Source organism: Trachypithecus francoisi, unplaced genomic scaffold (assembly GCF_009764315.1).
Source record: "Trachypithecus francoisi isolate TF-2019V2 unplaced genomic scaffold, Tfra_2.0 Lachesis_group11, whole genome shotgun sequence".
Taxonomy (NCBI): Eukaryota; Metazoa; Chordata; class Mammalia; order Primates; family Cercopithecidae; genus Trachypithecus; species Trachypithecus francoisi.
The window spans coordinates 52,426,585-52,451,973 of NW_022681456.1; the positions used below are offsets into that span (position 1 = coordinate 52,426,585).

At 35.5% G+C, this 25,389-nt stretch overlaps 1 protein-coding gene and 1 long non-coding RNA gene across 2 annotated transcripts in view; one reads left to right on the top strand and one right to left on the bottom strand.

Annotated features, from left to right (window-relative positions):
• ACSS3 (acyl-CoA synthetase short chain family member 3) overlaps positions 1–25,389 on the bottom strand; it is a 178,787-nt gene that overhangs the window by 38,172 nt on the left and 115,226 nt on the right. Inside the window, exons 9-11 of the mRNA XM_033221156.1 lie at positions 23,823–23,926; positions 6,646–6,741; positions 3,550–3,613 (exon numbers count right to left, since the gene is read on the bottom strand). Coding sequence (XP_033077047.1) covers positions 3,550–3,613; positions 6,646–6,741; positions 23,823–23,926 — 264 coding nt within the window. The remainder of the gene's footprint in view (positions 1–3,549; positions 3,614–6,645; positions 6,742–23,822; positions 23,927–25,389) is intronic.
• LOC117089682 lies at positions 13,531–21,008 on the top strand. The gene is made up of 3 exons (XR_004439710.1): positions 13,531–13,763; positions 18,460–18,596; positions 19,856–21,008. It is a non-coding gene; the product is annotated as an uncharacterized LOC117089682 (long non-coding RNA).

Genomic DNA, 25,389 nt, shown 5'->3' on the forward strand with positions numbered 1-25,389 from the left:
AACTATTAATGTTGCATACTTTGTCATGTCTAGAATGAGGAGGATAATGTTTGCCTATTGCCTAACTCATAGTGTTATTAAAAGGCTAATAAAATATCACACTCAAAACGGTATATGAGATTTAGAAAGGAACAGGATTATAATTATGTGACATGCTTAGTTATACCCAAAGGATACCCTGATGAAAAGAAAGCTTCCCTGACTCTTTCCCAAGATGGCAACACAGTGACTGAATCATTCATATGAAGCTGTAAATATGTGAACAGGTGTCATTAACCATATCTGAAGAATGAGAAATTGGCAGGCACTAAAGTAAAAGCCACCCAGACAATTCCGTACAACTCCCTCACACCCTACTATGGCTTGCAGGATACAGCACAGGGTGAACAGGCCACACTTCCAATAGCAACAATGGATCTGGTCAGAGAAAAATGTTTGTCCATCAGAGAGAAAGAGCCAGAGACCTATGGCTTTAATAACAATGAGCACTGTGCTAGGAAGAAAGGCAATTGCAGTTAAAATTTTCTTTCATGCCCTACTGTCTGTTGCCTGGAAATTACTGACTCATAGTTTTATTTCTGCACTTTGGAGCTCTGGATGCAATTACACGAACACCTTCTAAAACTGATGAGTATTTTGTATTCATAGGAATTCAGATCCCATAACTTTCTTACTAAATTAACTGCCTGGAGTAGGTTTCCAAATCAAAAGAATTTTCTAACATTCATGTGGACATGAAGTTCTCTCTTCTACTAGAAAGATGAATTCTATGAATATAAGTAATCTAATAAAACACTAAAATTGCAGGATTCCTTTTTATTATATCCTAAGGCCTATAGTAGTTTAGGAGTTGCTAAAATGGCCAACTTCTAGTCAAGGGGTCCCCAGGAGAACAAAGCAGTGCTTTTCAGAATGTCATAAAAAAGAATGTAGAAAAATCTAGGTGGATCAAAAAGTTTTTTGGTTTTTGTTTACTTGTTTGTTTGTTTCCACATATTACTATTTCTAAATATGAACCTACACAATGAGTCTTAAGATCTATAATGTGAAATGCTATAGATGTTAAATATAAAAACATCCTACTCATACTGCAGGCAGCCATTGGGATATGTGAATCCATTTTAGGTTGATAAGTTAGAGTGAAATGGCTGCTGGCAATGTGGGTTTCAAAAGGAAATTCTTGCTCTCATAGATAAAATGAGTTCCTGAAAAAAGGTTTCAAAATCTGTTTTGTTACAGAGAGAACAGGAGAGAGATAAATCTTGGTGGTAACCTTTGTTTTCTGATTATTTCTACCTTACCTTTCTAATACAAAAAGATTTATAATATATTCAAATATCTAGCTTCACTGTTAACCTAAGACAGGAATCAAATCTACTGTTTGTCATAACATATTACATCATCAACTAATTTATAATGAAATCTCAGAACCCTGGATCTGTACAATAAAATTCTTTTAGGAATACAGAGGGAAAAATATCATTGTGAATTGGTGACAATCTAAACCATAGAATGCTTTAAGGCAATAGTTGTCAGTTTTAAGTATTTGAAATAACACTAATGGCTATAAGAAAAAAATTACAGTTTACTTGGGACACTGCTATATTTTATTATCTCTGAATGGATGTGGGGTGAAGCAGCCCATAATTAGAGTGACAAAACCCATAAGGAGTTTAAAACCGTGCTGGCATCAAATGCCACCTCTGAGATCTTGCAAAAGGTTGTTTTATGAAATAGATGACTCACAAAGTTAGGAGGTTATATAAAAATGTATGCTTCTAAAGTGCTTTGAAAAGCTTTCAAAGAACATTTTATTCCCTAAGCAAGCTAAACATCCACCCACAAACATGCTCAAATTATTAATTTCTTTAGCAGCCCTTCCCTTCTTCCCTTGCTGCTTTTTCCTTGAACAGGTCAAATTTGAATTAGCTCTATGTTAATACAGATTCCGGCTCAGAGAACTGTGCATACAAATGGTATGTTCAATATTTAATTTTTTCACTTTGTTGGATATGTTGTTTTAAAATGGAAACTTTTAACGAAGTAATATAGTGCTTACATGTTTACTGATAAGAGCATGAGAAGAATTACGTCATAACTTGTATGCTTTCTATTAGCTTTCTATATAGTTAAAATATCTTTACCTGAAGAAACATCCTCTTTTTAAACCACCATTTTTCATATAATTTTCATTGAATTTAAAATATCTTCTTTATAGGAAGCAATCTTATACCAATCTGAGAATGCCAAGTAATAAGAGTTCTTTTGACTTCCAATAGAAAAAAATAGGAAAGCAAATCATTTTTAAAACCTGATGTTCTGTATTTATAGTAGCTCAATCTGGTGAATTCTACTACTTAAACTCTATCAGTAAAGATGTCAATATCATGTTAATCAGAGGGACTAAAGCAACTTCTCTTTCAATTATTAAAATGTCACATACTGTGAACCTTCTAACTTAATCAACTTCCATTTCTGCTTCCACTAGCATACAAATTTTAAAGTACCTGTCTTGATGTAATTAAAGTAAATTTAAATATTTTCACTTTAAATGGTAGCACTTTTGCCTATCAAATGAACAATGATTAAAAAAATGTTAAGAAGATGGGATATTTGGTAAGTCTGGAACTTTATAAGATGATACTGCTTGACGCAGTAATTATACTTTCAGCAATCTCTTCAATACTATTGTAATTATTAGAAAAGCAGAAAAATAAGACCAAAAAATGTTTAATATAGTATTATTTATAATCATAAAATTCAAAAAATGCTAAGAAGCCTATACCAGGGATAAAAATTTTAAAAACAGAGTAAAAATTAAACATGCCTATGAGACAACGGTAAGGGAAAACAGGAATACACAAAAATAAATTGATTCACTATTGTAAAACGTTTGTCAAAAAGTGGAAAGTCAAATCAGAAACAGAAAATAAAATACTGCATGTTCTCTTTTATAAGTGAGAGCTAAATAATGGGTACACGTGGACATAATGATGAAAACAAGAAACTCTGGGGACTCCAAAATGTGTGAGGGAGGGAGTCAAGGGTTGAAAAACTACCTATTGGATACTATGTTCACTATGTAGGTGATAGGTTCACTAGAAGCCCAAACCCTAGGATTATGCAATATACCATGAAACAAACCTGCAAATGTAGCCCTGAATCTATACCAAAAATAATGTAGAAAGTCATATATATTACAAAATTAATAATGTATTGCTGAAAGGTGAGAGTACAGAAACTTTATTTACATGTTTATATTTTTTGTATGTAAGTTAACTGTATCATCTATACATAACCTGTAAAATGAAAAAAAAAGTTATTTAAAAAGACGCAAAATTTGTGGTTTTTGAAAATTGCATTTAAATTGGTTGTATTTTATAGGGCTTCTATGTTTAAATTACAACACAGCTGACACAGTTCTTAGGCAACACACAAGTTCTTTCTACAACTGCCTCAGTAGCAATAACACTGCAATTACTCCATTTTTTCTTAATATATATACCAGTTTTTGCCCTTTAAAATAGTAGTATTGAAATTTTCGCTTACTTTACCACAATATTTCCTAAACACCGAGCCTTCAGTTTTTGCATGTTGTCATCCAAAATCATAACTACAAAGTAAAATATAAATATTTGAATAAAAATACATAACTTTAAAGCTTAAATATTTTTCTATATTTTTATATTCAACCCACAAAACTCTAGCTTAAGAAAGTAATCTTTTAATTCTTGTGAGACTATGAACATATATAAACTAAAATATCTCACAAAAAAAGATCACATGTATTTGATTCTTAACAACATCAAAAATTTTCCTTCAGAATATCCCTTAAATGAAGACATTATATCTCAAACACGTGGTAATTTCACCTCTACGTCTATGTCCACTAAATATATCCTTGTAATCTATTAGAACCATTAAAAATATGTTAAGCTTTTTAAAAAGTAAAGGAAATGAAGTTTTTAAACTCACCAAAAATTATTATACGCAACAAAAATAAAAGACTTACAAGGACCAAAAACCCCTTATTCTGATTTAAAGCTTAATATCCACTCAGGAGCTTTAAATTAGGTCAATTTAATCCTCCCAAATATTATCTCAGTACTTTCCGTGCTGTCCTGATAAAATCCTAAAAGAGTTTAGGAGATTAAAGCTTGTATCCACATTCAGTAACCCTTGGTGCAAACTAAATATGAAGATAAGTCATCATCTTCTAGGCTTTAATAGATTATATATGTGGCCTCATTCATCCAGGTAATTCTACCTTAAGCAGCTATGAGAAAAGAAGGTTGTTGCTCTCAGAAAAAAAAATCAATCGTTCCCTTCTTTGTGTTCCTGAAGCACTTTGTTTTAAAAATTCTGTATTGACAGTTAGGAGAAGTATCTGTATTTCATTAGATTGTGAGTTCATGAAGGCCATGGCTAATTTATCTTTGTTTCCCTAAATCCTAGTACAGTGGCCAAATCACCATATGCCCCCAGGCACATTCTGTTACCTCTTCAGTTTCCCTGTCTATGAAATGGGAGAAGTTTCTTTGTCATAGCGCTTATGCCAGAAGTATTTTTAAAATGTATACAAAGTGACAAGCTTGCATAAGGTACTCAATAAATGTGTCATATTAAATTAAATGTTTTTATACAAAAAGGATTTTCTTTTCTTTCCTAAAAGGATCCTGCCGTTTTTATTATTATACTATTTAATCTTACATTAAGATTTTAATTTCTAAACAATCACAAAACATAAAATTTATCAGTCATAAAGTCACTGGTTCATTGGTTATAAATGTTTAACCTATACTGTCTGCAAGCCAGTTGCCTTCAGACAATCAGAAACTTCTGTATTGAAGTTACATAAGGGAAAAAAGCGTAACTATTTCTTACAACTAGATATAAAAATGGTACTGAAATACTAACAGAGGAATGTGTTTAACATCTTCCACCATCAGAAACCCCTAAAAATGTCTCAACATAAAAGCATTTCTTCTGATAAAAGGAGAAGACATGACAGACTGTTCAAACAGGATTTCACTAAATCTGGGTTCACCATTCCAGGGCTGGAGAAGTCAATGACTTCACAGAATATCTATTTCTGCCCCAAATAATAATAATAATAATAAAATCTGAAGTGTCTTTTTATAAATGTATCTGCTAGGTTAAACCAAATGATCCATGTTTTTGTAACTAGTCATTGTCCTAGAAGGAAAATCCAGTATTTTTATGTTAGAGAAGCAAAAGACAAATCTCTGAATTTTGTAGTTTATATACAAATAAGAAATATATGTTAGGAATCATATTTTGTCTCCCAAAGCTGGGTTTTCTTCATAGTTCTGTTAAGCCAAACTGTGTGACCTTAAGCAACTTACAAAACCTCTGTGCCTCATTTTCCTTGTCTGTAAAATGAATGTGGTAGTCTAACTCAAGTCAGTCCTCTGACTTTCCTGAAATTTTAGTAGCACTACTAGCTAAGACTTATTCTGTCTTTCTATTGGTAGACACTGTGTTAATGCTTTCTTGCATAACATCACAAAACAGAAGCCCTGGAAAGCATATAAAAATATTACTCTTATTTAGAAATAAGGAAACAATGTTTGAAAAGTTAGATGACTTGTATAATTTATACACCTAGGGAGAGCCATCCAAGGAAAATTACTGAATAATGATTACTACCGTAAATTTAAAAACAAAAATTGACAGGATATTATAGCTTTTAGTCACATAAAGTCAGCATCAAATAAATGTGTTCTTTTGGGATTCTCCCCCTTTGTTTTTATTTTTATTTTTATATTTATTTATTTATCTTTTGAGACAGAGTCTTGCTATGTTGCCTAGGCTGGAGTGCAGTGGCATGATCTCAGCTCACTGCAACCTCTGCTTCCCGGGTTCAAGCAATTCTCGTGCCTCAGCCTCTCAAGTAGCTGGGATTACAAGTGCACACCACCACACCCAGCTAATTTTTGTATATTCAGTAGAGACGAGGTTTCACCATGTTGGCCAGGCTGGTCTCAAACTCCTGACCTCATATGATCCATCTGCCTTGGCCTCCCAAAATGCTGGGATTACAGGCATGAACCTCTACTTCTGGTCTGCTTTTATTTTTAAACAATAAGGTTTAAAAACTTTGTCCTCACTCCTAAATTAAAAGGCAGCAAGTGTAATATATAATAAGAATTGCAGCTTTTGAAATAAAAGCAAGCAAATTCTGAGGATAATGGTTTGCATTGTCTCCAGGATCTAACCAGTGGTGTTAAGAAAATTACTTGGTCTGTTAACTAGTTGGTTAACTCATCTCTAAAATAGTAATGATAGCCCTGAATTAAATATACTTCAACATGAAATGAAATGATGTATGTAAAGTACTGGGCCCCCAGAAGGTGTTTCCTTCATAGTAATTTCACACCCATACTCCTAACATACCTTATAAATGATATTATTTTTGTGGTTACAACAGTCATTTAGAACATATCCTGGAAATCCACAACCTACTTTCCATAGCAAAAATTCAGGCATTCATTTTTAATACAAGACATTCATTCAACTGAATTCTAATTAAGCATCTAGTTTGTTTCATGCAATATAATACACACCAGATACAAGAAAATGCCACATTTATGAACATTACATATTATCGGGGTCACTCCTTACCATTGTATCCTGGAACGCTTTTTCCTGCTTGCCCTGGTGGAGGTGTTTTAGAATTGCCTAATCCAACACATGACGCTGTAATTGGAGATCCAGTCTCTGGAGAAAGAAATGTTATTTATCACTTCATGTTTTAACTCGGAATCATAATGTTTCTTGAGTACATGCCCACTCTACCCCATCCTAGTTTGGCACATAATGTAGTTGCATTAGGAATAGATGAATATTGCAAATATATTATTTAAAAATTTAAAACTATCTAGGAACTTATGACATATCCACAGTGTTAAAACTTAAGAATTCATAATTAGAATAATTTATATAGTAGTGTTTCTTCCAAAGAGAAGAAAGGCTGCTCTAGTGTTTGCAACTGTGGATCAGCAGGCGTGAAGAATGGAAAATGATGTGACTGCGACGGTTCTACAACACACATTAAAAGCTAAATGATCACTGGAAAAGATGCTTTCTCTTGACTCACCTAAAGTCATGTTGTTTATCATTGTTAATCACAGCTGTGAAAATATTTTTGTTATTTCTAGCTCATTCTTTAGAATAAGTAACCCAAAGATTTTTGACATTATTAAGTTGATGCAAAAGTAATTGTGGTTTCTGCCATTACTTTTAATATATGGATAACATCATGCTCTAATTTCCTAAGAATTACACTTGCCTAGAGAACCTGCATCTAAAGCTGAATTTGGCAATACTTTATCAAGTTGTTCAGTCTGCTGTTCCTGGATGTTAGAGGCCCCAAAACACAGGGAGGAAGATGATTATACTCTGCTGACTATTTCATCAAAACCACGAACTTTCTCACAATTAGTCTGCACTGATTGACAAAAACACGAAATTTGTTTTCTGTGTCTCAAGTTGTAACAGCCAGAATATTAGCTATTACCTGATAACTATAAGTTCTGAAAGTGGTTATTTTTAATGGAGGGATGCACTTATTAATATTGATAAAATCAAGTTTGGAGTTAACACAATCTTTTGAATATGAAATATATATGTACAAAAGGGCAGGAAAATAGTACTTGGATAGTGAAAAGTTTGGGAATTACTGGCTTAGTATTACACACATAACCTACACATACACATACCCAAGGAATTAACTGCCAAACCCATCATATCTAAAGTAATCCAAAAAATTAAAGGCATCCATCTTCTGAAGTACTCAGAATGTGTTCCTTCTACCATGGGCTCTACCATAATTTATCACATATTTATATCACTTGAGAATGATGGGAAGAATTTATTACTATTCTTTACCTTCCAGAGTAGTTCATTTTATTATTCACATTTTATGGATGGTGGCTCAGCTGGCATCAATAACAGAAGATGAACTCTTGAACATCAAAAGACAGTTCCTAAGTCACAGTCTACGCTAAAGATGCGAAGCCATATGGTCACTGCTGAGGATCATCGGCAAGTAACCATAGCAGACATTTCTGATGTTTAACAAAGAGTTCTAAAGTATTTTCCAAGCATGACCAAAAAAAAAAAAAAAAAAAAAGTCGGGGGGAAGGTATTTTATGAAATGGCAATCCATAGCCACGTAATACTCTTGCTGATTTTCCCCACAACATAATCAAAGCAAGGGAGGAAATCTGCACGGTCAGAAACGTTAACAGCGTTTCCCCCTCTGTTTTTTCAGAAATGTCTAGGTGCTCACCTCAGCTATCCTTCGAAATGGATATGAGAGACAAGAGCAGGGTGATGACAGAAACAGTCTTGTAGAGTGAGGTGCTTAAAAGAAGGTACACAGAACGAATAAGATGGTAATAGGAAGAGAAGCTACTCAGACACATTAGGAAAGGAGGTACCACCTTCAAGAAGCTTTTGTTACCTCTACTACCTGGTGCAAGGAAGTTGCTAGAGTAAATCTATTTAGAAGTATTTCTTATTAAGTTTAGTTTGTCAATAGGGATACTCCAGTTACCTGGTGTTCAAACTCTCTACAGTTCTTAACACCATAGAGCTTTCATAGCTTGTCAACAGATGGCTCTAGAATCTAAAGTGTACCTACCAATGACTCTTGTACCTGCTGTCTAAAAGAAAAACAAACAAAAACACACCTCGAGAAAACTCTAACTGCCCCATTGTTCGCCACATCTCAGTGTAGATTCTCATGAAAGACGTTATCACTCTGCTCTTCCTATCGCACTGGGAGAAGGGGAATGTAGGAAAAGAAGGTGAGAGTATAATGTAGTCTTAAATAAAGCTGCGAGACTGCAAGGAAGGATTAATGAAGCATTGTCCATATTCACTGCCTAAGTAAGCTTATATGTGAACCTCCTGAGATTCCCAAGCATCTTTCTACAGTAATTATTTATTTATAATCCTTATCCTTCATCTTTTTTACACATTGTGATTATAATCACAACTATGAAAAGCTTATTTTTCTATATGATTAATTTGAGTCTTAATCTTAAGGGTGCCGAAAATGATTATTTATTTAGGTTACCTAAAGTAGATAATATATGTTTATACTTTGCACATTAATAATTCAAGTGTCTTATTGACTTTATTTTGACTGATTCATTCATAGGATTAGAAGAAGAACTATTGCCAGCTGGTCGTGGTGGCTCATGCCTGTAATTCCGGCACTTTGGAAGGCCGAGGCTGGTGGATCACCAGAAGTCAGGAGTTCGGGATCAACCTGGCCAACATGATGAAGCACCATCTCTACTACAAAGACAGAAATTATCTAGGCGTGGTGGTACACGCCTGTAATCCCAGCTACTCGGGAGGCTGAGGCAGGAGAATTGCTTGAACTCAAGAGGTGGAGGTTGCAGTGAGCTGAGATTGCACCACTGCACTCCAGCCTGAGCAACAGAGCGAGACTCCATCAAGAAAAGAAAAGAAAAGAAAAGAAAAGAAAAGAAAAGAGAAAAGAGAAAAGAGAAAGGAAGAGAGAGAAAGAAAAAGAAAAAAGAAGGAAGGAAGGAAGGAAAGAAAGAAAGAAAAGAAAAAGAAAAAAGAAGGAAGGAAGGAAAGAAAGAAAGAAAGAAAGAAAGAAAGAAAGAAAAGAAAGAAAAGAAAGAAAGAGGAAGGAAGGAAGGAAGGAAGGAAGGAACGAAAGAACGAAAGAACAAAAGAACGAAAGAAAGAAAGAAAGAAGGAGAGAACTACTGCTAGTGACATGTAGAAAATACAATTGGACAAAATGGTAGTTCCTAGGACTCTAAGCATATTAGGGAATCACAGACAGGACAAAAGTGAGCTGAAAAAGACCATAATTGTTGTTACAGATACTTTGGTTCTCCTTCTTTGTAACTCTGAATGTCCTGGGACCCAAGGACTGACACATCTTCAATATAAACATATACATGTTTTCTCACACACTTATGCACACAGACAAGATAAACACTCTTGCTCTCAAACTGGTCCATGTGCAGAATAGGCTTCTGGTTAGTGACAGCCCCTAAGCATGCTTCAATCCTTAACTGAAATCCTACAGACTCCCAAAGCCCCATTTCAAGGATGTTCTAAAAACATCTGCTTCACACTACCCAGGCTATAATTAAGTGGCTAGCGCTGATTTAAAAGGGAGACAAGAAATCTAGATGTCATGTCGTAATGGGAAATAGCCACAGTAAACAAACCAAAGCATTCTCTTTGTAGAAGAGCATTGGATACTTCATTTAGAGAAATCTTTACAAAAGCACCTCACCTTAGAAACACAAAATGTTCAGCAAATCACCAGCAGAGTTTCTTTAGATAAGAGACAGCTAGGAACAAGATGAATAGGGAATTGACGGGTGTGAAGAATATCACCTTAGCACGTTTATACTCACTCTGCATTAGAAGCTAATAGAGAAATGTCCTTGTTTTTAAGAAAGGACAAACTTCATGGTATCTTTACTGCATATCTTTACTGATTCACTCTACTTTATTATATAATAAGTTTTTACCTAAATGAATTGTCTTTAAAATTTCTAACTCTGAAGTAAAAACAGGGAAGACAACTAGATACATATTTTTTTCCAATATGAATTATGCTATATACCAAGAGTCAAGTAATTTTAATCTATATAATTGCATTTAGTCCCACTACTACAAGACTACAAGGAGAAAAGGGAATATTCTTTTTACTGAAGAAAAATTCTGAGGCTTAGCCAAGAAAATTTAAATAGCTTGTTCTAGTTTCATAGTTCTTTCAAAGAAGGAGAAGAATGGAATAGACAAGTACCACTTCTGAAGTTCTCAAGTAACCGACAGAGGTTGAAAAGGGAATAAAATCACCTAGACTGTGTCTCAGTAGAGGAAGAAAAACCCCTGTGGCAGGAAGGGAGCCCAGTCTCCCATACTTGCAAATAACAGTAGTGGTGGTAAAAATCACTTATTAGCAAATAGTTTTTGAGCAGTTATTATGTGCTAGGTGCTGTTGTTAGAACTGGAGATACAACAATAAACAAAAGCAGCCAAAATTTCTAGCCACATGGAGACCTCCCAATTTCTAACTGGGGAGATAATGAACAACATATTATACACAAGTAAAATACGTTGTGTGTAAAAGAGTGATAAATACTAACAGAAAAAGGAAATATAAACCGAGTATGAAATGTCATGGAGAGGGTTTGCAATTTTGTACTGAAGAGAAAAGATCTCCCTGAGAAGGTGACATTTAAGTAAACATCTGAAATAAGAGAGGACATGTGACACACAGATATTTAGGGAAAAAGAAAAGAAGAGAAGGGAACCTCAAGTTCAGCGGTCCTGAGGTCAGTTTATACCTAGAGTGTTTGAGAACAGTGAGGCAGCCAATGTGACTGAAATAGAATCATAGAATTAATAGAAAGTATTAATATGAAATAAGGTCAGAGAAATAATGAGGAGGCAGATCGTGCATAAATACTTCAAAGTCATCCTAAGACCTTAGTCTGAGTGACGTTGTAAGCTAATGAGGGCTTTTGAACAAAAAGTTAATGAATTATGACAATGTAAATATAATTTATTTAAATACTTACACACCATTAAGTTTCTATGTCCATGTTTATTTTATTTGGGCCGCAAGAGAGATGTGTAGTAGGAAATGCAGAGACAGACAGAAGCTGTATTAGAATAATTGGTTAATAGATTTCTGTGGCTTTCTAAACATCAGGGACCAATCCACACAAGAATTCACAAGATTGACAGAAAGACTAGGGCCCAGTTGGGTGGCAGATGAGAGACAGACTGTGTGGGTAGATGGTCCACATAAACCAAAGATAATCCCTTTTGTTATGTAAGTGTGAGCATGTATAAAACTGACATATTTCTAAAAAAGAATTTGGCAGTTCTTATAAAAAATCCTTAATCTACCCCTTTTAACATGATGTGATTATTACGTACTGCATGCCTGTATATTTCATACAACTATAAATATATACATCATGTATCCACAAAAATTGAAATTAAAAATTAAAAAAAAAAAAAGAGGCTTATGACTGCATTCCCAGCATTTTGAGAGGCCAAGGCAGGTGCATTGCTTGAGCTCACAAGTTTGATACCAGCCTGGGCAACGTGGTGAAACCCCATGTCAACCGCCCCAAAATACAAAAATTAACCAAGTATGGTGGTGCACACCCAGCAGTCCAGCTATTGGGAAAGCTGAGGTGGGAGGATCACTTGAGTCTGGGAGCTCAAGAGCCTGATAGCACCACTGCACTCCAGCCTAGGCAACAAAGTGAGACACTGTCTCAAAACAACAACAACAGTGGCAAATTAATTAATTAAATTAAAAATCAATTAAAATTCCATCAAAGCCAAATTTTAAAAGGCTATATGAAAAATAATTATTCTTGCTGCACTTTATACAAATAATTAGGCCAAGTATAAGACTAAAGCTTATTTTTATAGGCAAATCAGTCTTACCATGATTTATCTTTAGTAAAAATGGGAGACCGGAGAGAGAAGATTATTTTTCAAGAATTATGGTATACCTGCTATTAGATTCCAGTCTCATCAATTGTTTTTGAGTTTTTTCCTGTAATTTAGACTGACCTTGCTGTGAACCAATCAGTTATCTCTGACTGCAGCTCAGAATAAACAAGAGGGATGAGTAATGTAAAATTCCAGATTCGTATTCTAATTCTGGGTATATATTGGAATCAGCTACCAACCTCATATCAGTTTGGTTCCAACAGTTGCCAAGTTCATAGAAAGCCTTCTTATTTAGTTTACTTGGGCTAGTTTTTACTTATTTTGCTTTACTCTTGTGGAATATATTGCTGTTGTACTCTATGTGTAGGAATGCAGGATAAGCTTACTTGATGCTCTCTTAAATTGAACACTTAAAATCTTTCAGATATCACCTTTTGATGGAATCCAAGAGTTATGAGTCGTCCTCAACATACTCATGCTTTCTGACCAAGTTCCTCTCTAACCTGAATACAAAAGACTCAACAGGCAGGAATATCATCGCCCCTATTCAGCCTGAAGAAGTTACAGAAGATGGATTTTCATCCCTCTACAATCCTTAGGATTAGGGTTCTTTTATAAAAGGGAGGGGGAAAATATGTCAGAGGCATTTGAACCAGAGCAACTCCATCTTGAATAGGAGCGGGGTAAAATAATACTGAGACCTACTGGGCTGCATTCCAAAGTGGTTAGGCATTCTTAGTCACAGGATGAGATAGGAAGTTGGCACAAGATACAGGTGACAAAGACCTTGCTGATAAAACAGCATGAGGTAAACCAGCTGGCCAAAACCCACCAAAACAAAAATGTTTTATGAAAGTGACCTCTGGTCATCCTCACTGCTCATTATGTGCTAATTATAATGCATTAGCATGCTAAAAGACACTCTCACCAGTGCCATGAGTTTACAAATACCATGGCAATGTCAGGAAGTTACCCTATATGGTCTAAAAAGGGGAGGAACCCTGACTTCTGGCAAGTGCTCACCCCTTTCCCAGAAAACTCACGAAACATCCACCCCTTGTCTAGCACATAATTAAAAATAACTATAAAAATAGTCAACCAGTAGCCATTTGGGCTGCTCTTCCTATGGAGTAGCACTCTTTTATTCCTTTACTTTCCTAATAAACTTGCTTTCACTTTACTCTATGGACTTGCCCTGAATTCAATCTTGTGTGATGCCCAAGAACCCTTGGAGTCTGGATCGGGAGCTCTTTCAGGTAACAAATTCATCACTGAATACTGTATGAGTTGTTTTAGTCAACAGTACTTGGAGCACCAGAATCCCTGGCTGATTTCTGCCTATGATCCACAAAATCATGAGATATGGTTGTTGTTTTAAGCTGCCAGGTTCTGGAGTGTTTTTTTTTTTTTTTTTTTTTTTACATAGCAATAAATACTTGGAACATTACCCATTAAAAATGTTATATAACCTTTTAAAAAAGATTTAGTGCAAGTCTCAAAAAAAAGTGCATGTAGTTAACAAAAAACATTCTCCTAGCCTGCAGTTGAAATCAGTCTGTGTGCCTGAGAGTCATTTGTGTCGGCAGGACCAAACAGTCCAGTCCCTGACATTCTGTGCTTGGGAAATGTTTGCTGACTAGTAAATGCATACTTCTAACATGATTTTAGGCTCCCATGATAAAGATCAAGGGCCTAAAAAATAAGTAGCAAATCACAGAATGCAATCCCAAAATGAACCAGAGAGAAAAGAAAAATAGAGGACTCCAGGAAGATAAAAACTATATGTTACTATTATAATTCCTTTATAAGATTTTCTTATTCCAAGAATGATATTCAAAGGACAGTCATTCAGTAAGTATTTATTGAATATATTCTATTCACTAAAAGGTATTTCTTTTTGGAAGAAGAAAGTGCTGAGGGCATAAATACATGCCAAATAGAAATTGCAGCATGTATAAAGGTTGAGAAGTTAGACCGTCAAAGGACTGTGAGTTATTCAGCAGAGCAAAGCTTGCGGGAGGCAGGTGTACTTAGGGAGATGATGAGATACCAAGTGAAAGAAGTGAACAGAGGCAGATCATGAAATGCCTTTCATGCCGTGTTAAGAAATTTGAATATTGTTCCAGGAACAATGGGAGACATGGAGAGTTTCACAGAGGTGATTCACTCAGAACTGCATTATAGAAAAATCTCTTCAGTTGCTAACTGGAGCACTAAACTGATGATCCCAACGCAAAGCAATAAATCAGATAGATGTGGACGGTCTGGTGCAGGTGACTGGCAATGGAAGATATGATCAAATTTTAATTATATTCAAGATCAAAATATCTTGGTGATTGTCTGGATATGGGGCAAAAGCAAGAGGGAAAAGGCCGAGTTAACCCCCAGGGTTATGGCTCAAAAGTTAAAGAAAACTAGATGTGAACGAGGGTTAAGAGGAAGATGTGGTGGCAAGTTCACAAGTCCAGCTCTGTAAATGAGAGCTCCCGCTGGATCTGGCAATCTGCCATTCTGCCTTTACAATGGTTCCAGAAACTACATTAAAACAATATGGATTTAGAAGTCGGTAGCCCGTGCTGCAAGCAGAAGACTTAGGAATAAATCAATGCAGCAACCTAGTACTGCTGAATCATATTAATCACAGCATCATGATGGGCATAGAGGCAATTTGTAAAGAAACCACTCTCCCCACCTCTGAATCTTTATAGTGAACTATAAATAACTTGAATAGGTAGCAGAAAGAAAGCAGACACAGTGAGATGTACACTAGTGAAAGAAAATCAATTTAATCTTTGTGTTCAGGAGATAGTACAATTTTAGTTTAAAATACTTAATTCAAAGCAACATAACTTTTTGTACAGGAAGAAGACCATTAATTCGAGCTATGAGACACTGGTCTTATCCTACTCCCTTACCAGCACATTGCCTCTAACTGTGGAAGACTCAATGGAGAAGCCCATAAATAACCTTGTGTTTAGATAAGAAAGGCTGAGTTAATGAAGGTATGAGACAAAAGCTATGGGGAGAGGACCCAGGACAGCACAGAACAATGAGAGTTCTGGTCCTAATGCCAACTAGTTAGTTGACTCAAGGAAAGTAAAATCTCTACAGTTAGATTTTCTCAAACATAAATTCCACTTTCACAGTCTAAGTTTTTTTGAAGCTGAATTATTTACAGGCCAAGATTCTAAAGATGGCCTTTACATACATGAAGGGCTATTTATAGAAAGCAAAATAAAAATAGTATTTTTTGAGTGCTGACTATATACCAGGAATTCTTCTAGGTTGTTAGTACATATTTCACTTTACTTAAAGCTTTCAATTAGTCCTGAGGAAACTGAAGATCAAGGATTTGCCCGTGGCTATAGAGTAAGTGGCTGAACTGGGATTTAAAGGCAGTCCTACTGGATTCTGCATCACTTTTTGCTACTCACATTGTTTCTCCAAGGAGAATAGCCACCTGCTGTTTTCCAAATTAAAATTCACAGCAAAAGAGGGATTGGAAATTGTTTTGTGGGGGAAGTAGGCCCAGTGCAGGGGTTTAGATGTAGCAGGGAGAATCAAAATTTCAGACAGTAAAGTTTGTCAAAGGAAGGTATAGATAACTCTTGTTCCTGTGAAGATCTATAAAAACGTGACATATTTTCACCTTTCCAACATGGTTTATACGTGATCCTTGCCAAGGGTAGGAGGAGAATTGGAACAGGTATTTCAAAGGCCAAACCAACTTTATATTATTAATCGATTTCCCAGCGTTTAGTCTCTTGCCAAAGCATTATCACTGATATAATAATGAGCACAAATAGTGATTCTAAAACACAATTCTACATCTCTCAACTAGTTTGTGCTATCACATTTTTTAAAAATTATGTTCTTTTTACATTATAATGCTATGAAGATGAAAATGTCTAATTCAATGAGGGTGTTTGCTTTGGGAATTCATTCTCAGGTGGATTAGCGGTTTGTAAACAGTTATTCACTTTCAGAAAGAGAAAGCCTTATTAAGCATGCCTTATGTTTGACAAAGGTTATTCTTTCCACAAACCAAATTCATGCAGCTCACTTCTAAGCTCCGGCTTTTCAAATTATCAGTGAAAATCACCTACTTTAAACTAATGAAGACTACTCTAAATGAGAAAAAATGCTGTTGCCAGGCAACGATAATGACCTAGGGCTTCTTTTCTCTCTCACCAGATGGATGCTGTCACGCCATCTCTAGCTACACGTTGCTGAGATGACACCGTGTCTATATAACTGCTTTTTCCCCCATCACAACTTCTCATGCTACATTTACCAAAAAATACCTTTTCTATGAATGGAATAAAAAAAAACGTATTTCTGACCATTAAATTGTGAAAAACAAAGATGTATCAGATGTAGTTAAGTCATTCACATTATTGAAAGATTATTTGCGTTCTACTATTCGAAAGTAGCCTAAGGTATCTCCTGGGCAACCCAGTTCATGGGGCCGTGTTTTGCCAGTTCAGTACAACCCAGCTCTTTGAGTTCTACAGTTTGCATTTCACACTAATTCAATCCATTATCTTTGAAACACAGACATGTACTTTAAAGAAACCCTCCCACCATACTGCAATTTTGATAGACTCAAAAATTACTGAGTAAAATACAGAAGCAGAGAATAATAAGCAGTTAAAAAGCAAAATCCAGAAGGCAGCATTTGATAGCACATGGAAATATTTTGCTCCAGGATCTGCAGCCAGAGGAATATTTGCTAATGGCTATTGGTACCCAAACCACAGAAAACAGATTTTTAAATAATTCAAGATGGAGTCCTCAAGTCACCAAGAATATACTTTCTTCATTGTCACATTAGCCATATGGGGCCTCTCACGCTTAGGTATGCCTAGGAATCTATTTTGCAGTAAATATACGGGATTTTGCACAGGACACAAGCTAAGTAAATTCGGATAAAGTCACACATATAACACACGGTTGTAAAATGTTTTAAAAAGTGAAAGAAATAACAAGAGGCATAATGTTCTCAATGCTGATTCCAGGGATATAAAATTTCCTATTATAGCCTAAATATAGAGAACTGCAGGCTGACAGATTAAAATCCATCTGCAATTCAGTATATCAACATGGACACATGAAAGAAAAATGTCTGAGAATTCAAGAGTAACAATGGAAGAGGATTATCAAGGAAAAAAAGTGACTTAGACTTTAATACCTTACCTGTCAAATCCTCAAATCCTAGTTAAGTGTTTTACAATTTGTTTACTTAGGAGGAATGAGACAGGGCTGTAGTTGTGCCTGTAACATTTCCCACAGAGATCTCTGTTATCCAACTCTTAGTAATTATTCTACTTTGTGGTTTTGATTTTTGTAAACAAAACATATTACTGTCTTAAAAAATTTCTGAGTTAGTGAATCTTCTCCAGAGATCCCTAAGAATAAGGATTACATTTGATCAGCCTCGTTAACTTTTGTATTTAAAAGTCTTGCCTCAGTTGTCTGCTGTCAGGAATTCTAACTTGCCAAGCTGTGCAAAAATAAGAAATCATGTCAAGTAGCCCTGACACATTTTAGTAACATAGCATTAGGGTATGTGTACCCTTAGAATCAATAGTTTAGATTTAGGAGATGACTGAAGTTTGCTGGAACCTTTGGGTCCACTTTAACAAAATTCAGAATTACCGGATTATTCCCCAAAGAAGGGAGAGTTAGGCTATATATAGACTATAGTTAATTCAGAACTGCAGTTGCAATTAAAACTGAAGCAGTTCAATCAAATATGGTGTGAAATACTCAGATTACATCAAGATAAAAGAATTCCACAACGATGGCTCAAGGCAGATAAAGTAAGATCAACCATTTCAATCATAACCAATGTCTCAGTTCATTAGATGACTACTGGTTTCTCGTTGAAATTTTTCCTTAGAGTTTAAAAAATTCTGTGAATTATCTAAGAATTTTATTCCTCCATTAAAGTGATGAAAACGAACAAACAACAAAATCACCTCGTGCTGCTCAAGTTGGTGGTCATTACTTCATTTCGACTATGTCATCAGTACCTGGACATGAGGACACTTGAAACACTTTCAATATAAGCTCTAGAGCTTCTGATGGTAAGTACACAGATAGTGTCCTGTCAATAAGTAAAAATATTCTGAATTTTGGTGAACTAAACCCTTCACTAAGTTTTCCCTTATAAAAGCCATTGTGGAAGTTGAGTATTCTATCTTTGTAGCTGTCATGAATTAATTGAGCGATAGCAAGAGAAAGAACGAAGTGTTTTTATCTAGGATTAAATAACATTAAACTTTGGGACTCCAGGATGTTTTGTTACAATCATATCAAAAACCAATACCATATCTTGTAGCAAATAGGAATGAAGGAAGGAAGGAGGAAATAAAAGAAGGGAGGGAGGGAAGAAGTGTGGAAGAGAGGTAAGGAGGAAAGAAGGGAGGAAGAGAGCGAGGAGGGAGGCAGGGAGGGAAGGAAGGAAAAGGAGGAGGAAGGAAGGAATGAAGGAAGGAAGGAAGGACAGACAAAAATAGATCTACTGTGTTTAGGATTTAATAGTAAGTCTCTGAACTTTAACAAATAATTTTATTTTGTACTAGCTCATTTACTTGTAAAAACACAATTCCTTTATAGTGATCTTAAATCACAAGAAAAATAATCCTGTAAATGCCACCATGCACTGCACTGACAGTTCTTTTCTTCCAAAATTGTGCTTCCTGTCTGACCTCTATAACAATATAGTGTTTTATTTGGGGATCGTACAGCTGAGGATAAGGAAGTTCTGGCTGTTCTTTTTGTTTTGGCACATGAATTACCATATTTTAATGAAACCATTATCTTTTTGTTTTCCCTTTTTAAATTATGATTGTAACACCTCTGTTTCTCTATCTCTGGGTAAAAAAGAAAATGAAAAATTCAGTCAATAATCCAGATGTTTTTAATCTTCTTATGGATGAGTTACTGTGAAGATAATACATCTGGGTGAATGACAATGTGGCTTTTATACAGATTTAGAAACAAATAGAGACGACACTTCTCTCTAAACTTGACAAGACCAATTTCCTTCATGAGAACATTAAATATTTACATTATTATACTCCAAAGCAAGAGATTCATGCTTTGGTGGGGCTGAACAGGAACAATTCTTTATTAAAATGCTCCTATGAGGGGTGGAGGGTGCTAATCTGTTTTTGTATTTTCTACAGATTAGTTCTCAATTTAGAATATTAGATATTATTTGAATCAGATATCAAAGAATGCCTTTTTAATGAAATAAGGAGGATGTTAGTCACTAAAATCTGTTGGTACTAATACAAGTTGCACTAGAGTAACAATAATAATGTGTGATGGTTAATTTTAGGTGTCAACTTGACTGAATTAAGAAATATCTAGCAATCTGGTAAAGCATTATTTTTGCTTGTGTCTGTGAAGATGTTTCCAGAAGAGACTAATATGTGAGTCTGAGTGGAGAAGATGAGAAGATCTTTCCTCAGTGCGAGTGGGCATCCAAAAAGGCAAGACCAGAAAGAACAAGAACAGAGGAAAGGTGAATGTGTGCACCCATCTGCTGAAGTTGCAATACATTATTCTCCTATCCCTGGACAACAACTCCAGGTTCCCCTATCTTTGGAGTTGAGAACTTATACAAGTGGTCCTTGAGTTCTCAAGCCTTTGGTCTTGAACTAAGAGTGACATCATTCATTGGCATCCCTCATTCTGAGACCTTTGGACTTAGACTGAGCAATGCTACCAGAATTCCAGGGTCTCCAGCTTGCAGATGGCCTGTTACAGGACTTCTCAGCCTCCGTAATCATGTCAGCCAACCTCTCTAACAAGTCTCCTCTCATATATCTGTGTCTATATCTACAAATTCTGTCTCTCTGGAGAACCCTGATTAACAAAACATGGTCATATAAGTGAACTGACTGCAGAGTCCCTTCTTACAACTCAAGTCATAGGAACTACTTAATTTTTATTCATACATTTTAGTTACTTAACATATCCCTTACTAATTTCAAATTACACATCACAGTTTCTAAGCAGCTCATTTGTACACATATATCAATGTAATCAGAGAGCAAATTCATGAATTCTTCCTATAAATATGAATTTATATGAAAGTCTCATAAAAGTGTGCAAGTATGTAAAAAATATCAACTTCTAAGTCCATAACAAGAAAAAGGGACCCTGTAGAAAACTTGAAATTTGAAATAAAGCAAAGTATTCTTTGGCTAAAGCTAACCTTCTCTTAAACATTAACACGTGTTTACTAGCACACTTCTTGTGGAAATGCACCACCACCTAGCTGACATACAACACTAGGAAACTCATGAATGCTCTTGAAATACCAGATGCTTTTCTTTTTGTAAGAGTTCATAACAACTCATAACATACTTGCCCTTTCCCCCTGGAATCAAGCATCAATTTGATAGCACCTAAAGAAAGAATGGTTGAAATTTTATTTTATTTTATTTTATTTTATTTTATTTTATTTATTTTTTACTGAGATGGAGTTTGACTCTGTCACCCAGGCTGGAGTGCAGTGGCGCGATCTCGGCTCATTGCAACCTCCACCTCCCGGGTTCAAGCGATTCTCTTGCCTCAGCCTCCAAAGTAGTTGGGATTTCATGCACACACTACCATGCCTGGCTAATTTTTTTGTATTTTAGTAGAGATGGGGTTTCACCATGTTGGTCAGGCTGGTCTTGAACTCCTGACCACGTGATCTGCCCACCTTGGCCTCCCAAAGTGCTAGGACTACAGACTTGAACTACCGCGCCCAGACCTTCAATACTGTTTTATAACTACTTATCACAACACACAACTTTAAAAATGATAAATTGAATTTTTTCTATGCAAATGAATAGAGATCCTAACTAGTTTCCTGTTAGTAGCTGACCTCTTCATCACCTGTAATGAAATTATTTTACAAAGGACAAAACGATCTAGCAATCTAGCTACTAGCTACCTATCTACCCATCCACATGTATCTGTGTAGTTCAATAGGACAGAATACCAAACAAAAGTTGTAAAATCAAACGGGGTGAGGATAATGGAAATGGAAAGAATCAGTCATTTTATTGGTAAAATCCACATGTTTTCCATGGCAATTAACAGTCACTCCAACCTGATTACAGTGACAGCACATTGACACATGCGGCTATTAATTCCCTTGGAACAATACATTAAAGAAAAATTGCAAATTCTCATGGAACTCAGTACCCACCAGGGACCTCATATGCTTCTGTCACAGGCTTCAGTGAGCTTTTTTGTAAGCCTGAATACACTAACTACATACATTCACACAGGCTATTATGTACAAAGGTGTCTGTAAGAAAAAGTAAAATAATTTTATAATTTTATTTGTGAATGTGCTAGTTTTCTTCAGTGAGTTTTGGCACAGTCACCTTGAAGAGGGAAAAACAGAACTCTTCTGCAAGCGTTTGTGTCAGGTTATGTTTGTGTGGGAAGTAATGCCCCCATTTTGACCAGATAAGAGAAATTATCTGAAAGATGACAAAACATTTTCCAGTTCATGACCAAGAAAATAACTGTTAAAATTTTCCTGGCTAATAGGGGATACATAAATACTGTACACATTCTTGCAGATGCAATAATTCTTCACTTGTTTTTATGTATTTCTACACATAGCATTGATTGTTCTTGAAATTCATTCTTATACTTTGTATTTTCTAAGGAGTTACAAATCTGAGTTTAAATACATAATTTTCCCCTTAGTAAATAAAACTGGAGGGAATAGAAAGTTGCTTTCTGATTTTCATCTTATGTAAGGAAAGTGTCCTCTGCTCTGATTATTCATTTTATATTTCACATTACAAAGGATGTAGAAAACATTTTTTCTTTTTTTCTTTCTTGTGTTTTTGAGACAGAGTCTTGCTCTGTTGCCCAGACTGGAGTGCAATGATAGGATCTCAGCTCACTGCACCCTCCGCCTCCCGGGTTCAAGCAATTCTCAGCCTCCCGGGTAGCTGAGATTACAGGCATGCTCCATTACGCCCGGCAAATTTTTTGTATTTTAAGTAGAGATGGGGCTTCACCATGTTGACCAGGCTGGCCTCGAACTCCTGACCTCAAGTGGTCTGCCCGTTTTGGCCTCCCAAAGTGCAGGAATTACAGGCGTGAGCTACCTTGCCCAGCCAGAAAACACATTTTTAAAGAACAATAGTCGAGGACATAATAAAAAAAGTGTAATTTCTCAGAATCAAACATTTCTGAATTATCAAACACTGAATTTGAGGTTTAGTCATTCAGTTAATCGTTTACGTGAAAATCATTTTTACAATCAGAGCTAATTTTTTGCAAAGTATTCTTACTCATTTTTAACCCAAATTTGATATTCTGCCCTAGATGCAGAGAAGGTGAGAATACTGAAAACATGTATACAGAAAGGTTGATCTAGTTCATTAAACTAAGCGGGACTGAACTAAAATATGTACATTTGAAGGCTGTAGGGCTCCCATGTCTCATAGCTGCTTTCAATGGGTCAATTTTTTAAAATCTCTATACCTGGTGGGGAGGTAAATGGCTTCTAGACAATGTATCTGCTCTCATATATATAGCCACCCCTCAAAAGAAGAAGCAGAAAGAGTTACTGTTGTGGTGGTTGTCTGCTTATTCCAAAGTTTATCATTGATCCATTTAATATGAAAATTTGTTTCCCAGGGAACACTTAGTGGGAGGACTAAAGAGAATAAACAAAATAAATTAAATGAATAAATTACATATATAATGACAACTGTTTTGAAGAAAAATAAATGTATCTGCGTTTAATGCTAGGCAGAATATATGGCAGAATATATTAGATATTATAGAACATAAGAAGGTGGCCAGAGAGTCCTATGAGAGGAACAGAGCTTCATAAAAGGACTCTGGGAGCAGTGTGCGGGTGTATCACAAAGCAGAGAGAACAGAGATGAGTGATTAGGAAACTTTAAATCAGGACAGAGGATGATGCAGCTGCCAGAGCTCAAAGGCAAGGGGATTACTGAAGGTGGAATGAACCCAACAGACACTTCAAAGGAAAATCTGAGACTTAGTAACTTACCAGATATAAGAGACAAAGAAGAGAAGATAAAGAGGTCTTTAGTGCTTTATACCTAGGGACCAAGAGAATGGTGGCATCAATGTCACTTATGAAGACATTATTAATAACAATTTAAAAATTGCTTATTTTTACTGAAACCTGAACCACTTGAATCCTGAGTTTGTGTCTGATCTGCTGGTCATCGCTCAAAAGTTTCCTCCAATCCTTGCAGCATTTTGGAACATCTCTTTAATATTTATGTGCATGCTAGGAAAATGCTCACCAGTTTGCCACCAATGGTCTAAGACGGGTACTCTGAAGACATTTTTGGACCATTCCAGGGTCTCTACATCACATCGTTCTCCAGCCACAAATAATGTTTTGAACCTGAATATGAGACAGTGAATTCAAATTATTCCTGGAAAATAAATCAAAATAATTGTATTTACATTTTAAAAACATTGTTTAATCACACTCATTATGTCAGAGGAATATAGCCATATAACCAATACATCAGACTGTATAATGATGAGAGTCATTTCTTGTTTGGGCTCAAATGTAACCAAACACACATCACAGAATTGGAGGGAGGTACTTCCAAAGCAGAATTCACAGCTAGCACTTTTCAGTTTTTAAAAGAGCAATTGAGTTGATCTCTGTAATCAGTCTATCATGTTGATCTAATGATCAAAGATAAAATATATTTCACCTTAACATTGTCCCGGCTAATTTTAGCTCCAAATTTGTTTGCTGAATTCCAAGTAAGGGAATACACAAAAAATACATACGTAAGTATCGGCTAAGGCAGCAAATATTCTTATAAATATGAATTTTTTCCTTCTTGTGAGTTCCTCTGATAAAAATTACTTTAATTTCAAGTACATATTTTTCCTATTCCAAGGACATACATAGGAGAAATAGCTAGTGAAGAAGTAAATGCCATTGTGGCCTTGGAAGTCAAAAAAGTTCTTCAGTCAAAAGAAATACAAGAGTACTAATAGATGAAGAAGAATAAGCATTTTTGGCAGAAAGCACCATACTGCAGAATGGAAAAATGAAATAGAAAAATACAATTGTGTTGACCCAATTAGTGGTTCATTGAGAGCATGGGTGTTTTGATTTTTTTTTCCCCATTTTCAAACGCCCTCATGACCTGTATATATATATATAAAGTGTGTGTGTGTGTTTGTGTAGAGTTAATTTATTTATCATCAAAGTAAAACACAAACAGTTGACAAACAAAAACCTGTCTACTGATCCTGAACAATGTAGTATATTTTACTATTCCCTTAATTTTTCATATCATTTCATAAAGATTCATGGAGATTCAAATACTTCCACTCCTATATTCCAATAACATTCTGTTTCTGTCTTTGCTATAAACATGTATCTCATTCTAGAATTCTTTTTTTTTTTTTTTTTTGTCTATTTCCCACACTGCACTATGAGCTCCTTAGGAACATGTATCCTTATAACTCCGAGACCAATCAAAGTACATGAATTTTTAGGTATTTAAACACTTCTAGATGCTCAGAATGATAAAGGGCAGAGGTGGGGAGTTAGCAAAATTAACACCGGTTTGACTTATTCTTCTAAGTAAAAGAGGAGGCATGTTGGTTTCTAAGAGTGTGGAAATTGAGAAAAAACAGTGACCTAAGGAGAGCAAAATTCTGGAATTACTATTCTAGGATATTTTCAGTGCACAACATAAATGTGAAAAGACTTGAGAACAGCCAGTTGTTTTTTATGGACTCAATCAGTGACCTGGGAGGCTAACCAGGGGTAGCACAGATTGGGGTGTGATACAAGGGGTGGGAAATCAATGCTGGAAAAGCTGTCTGGAAACTCTA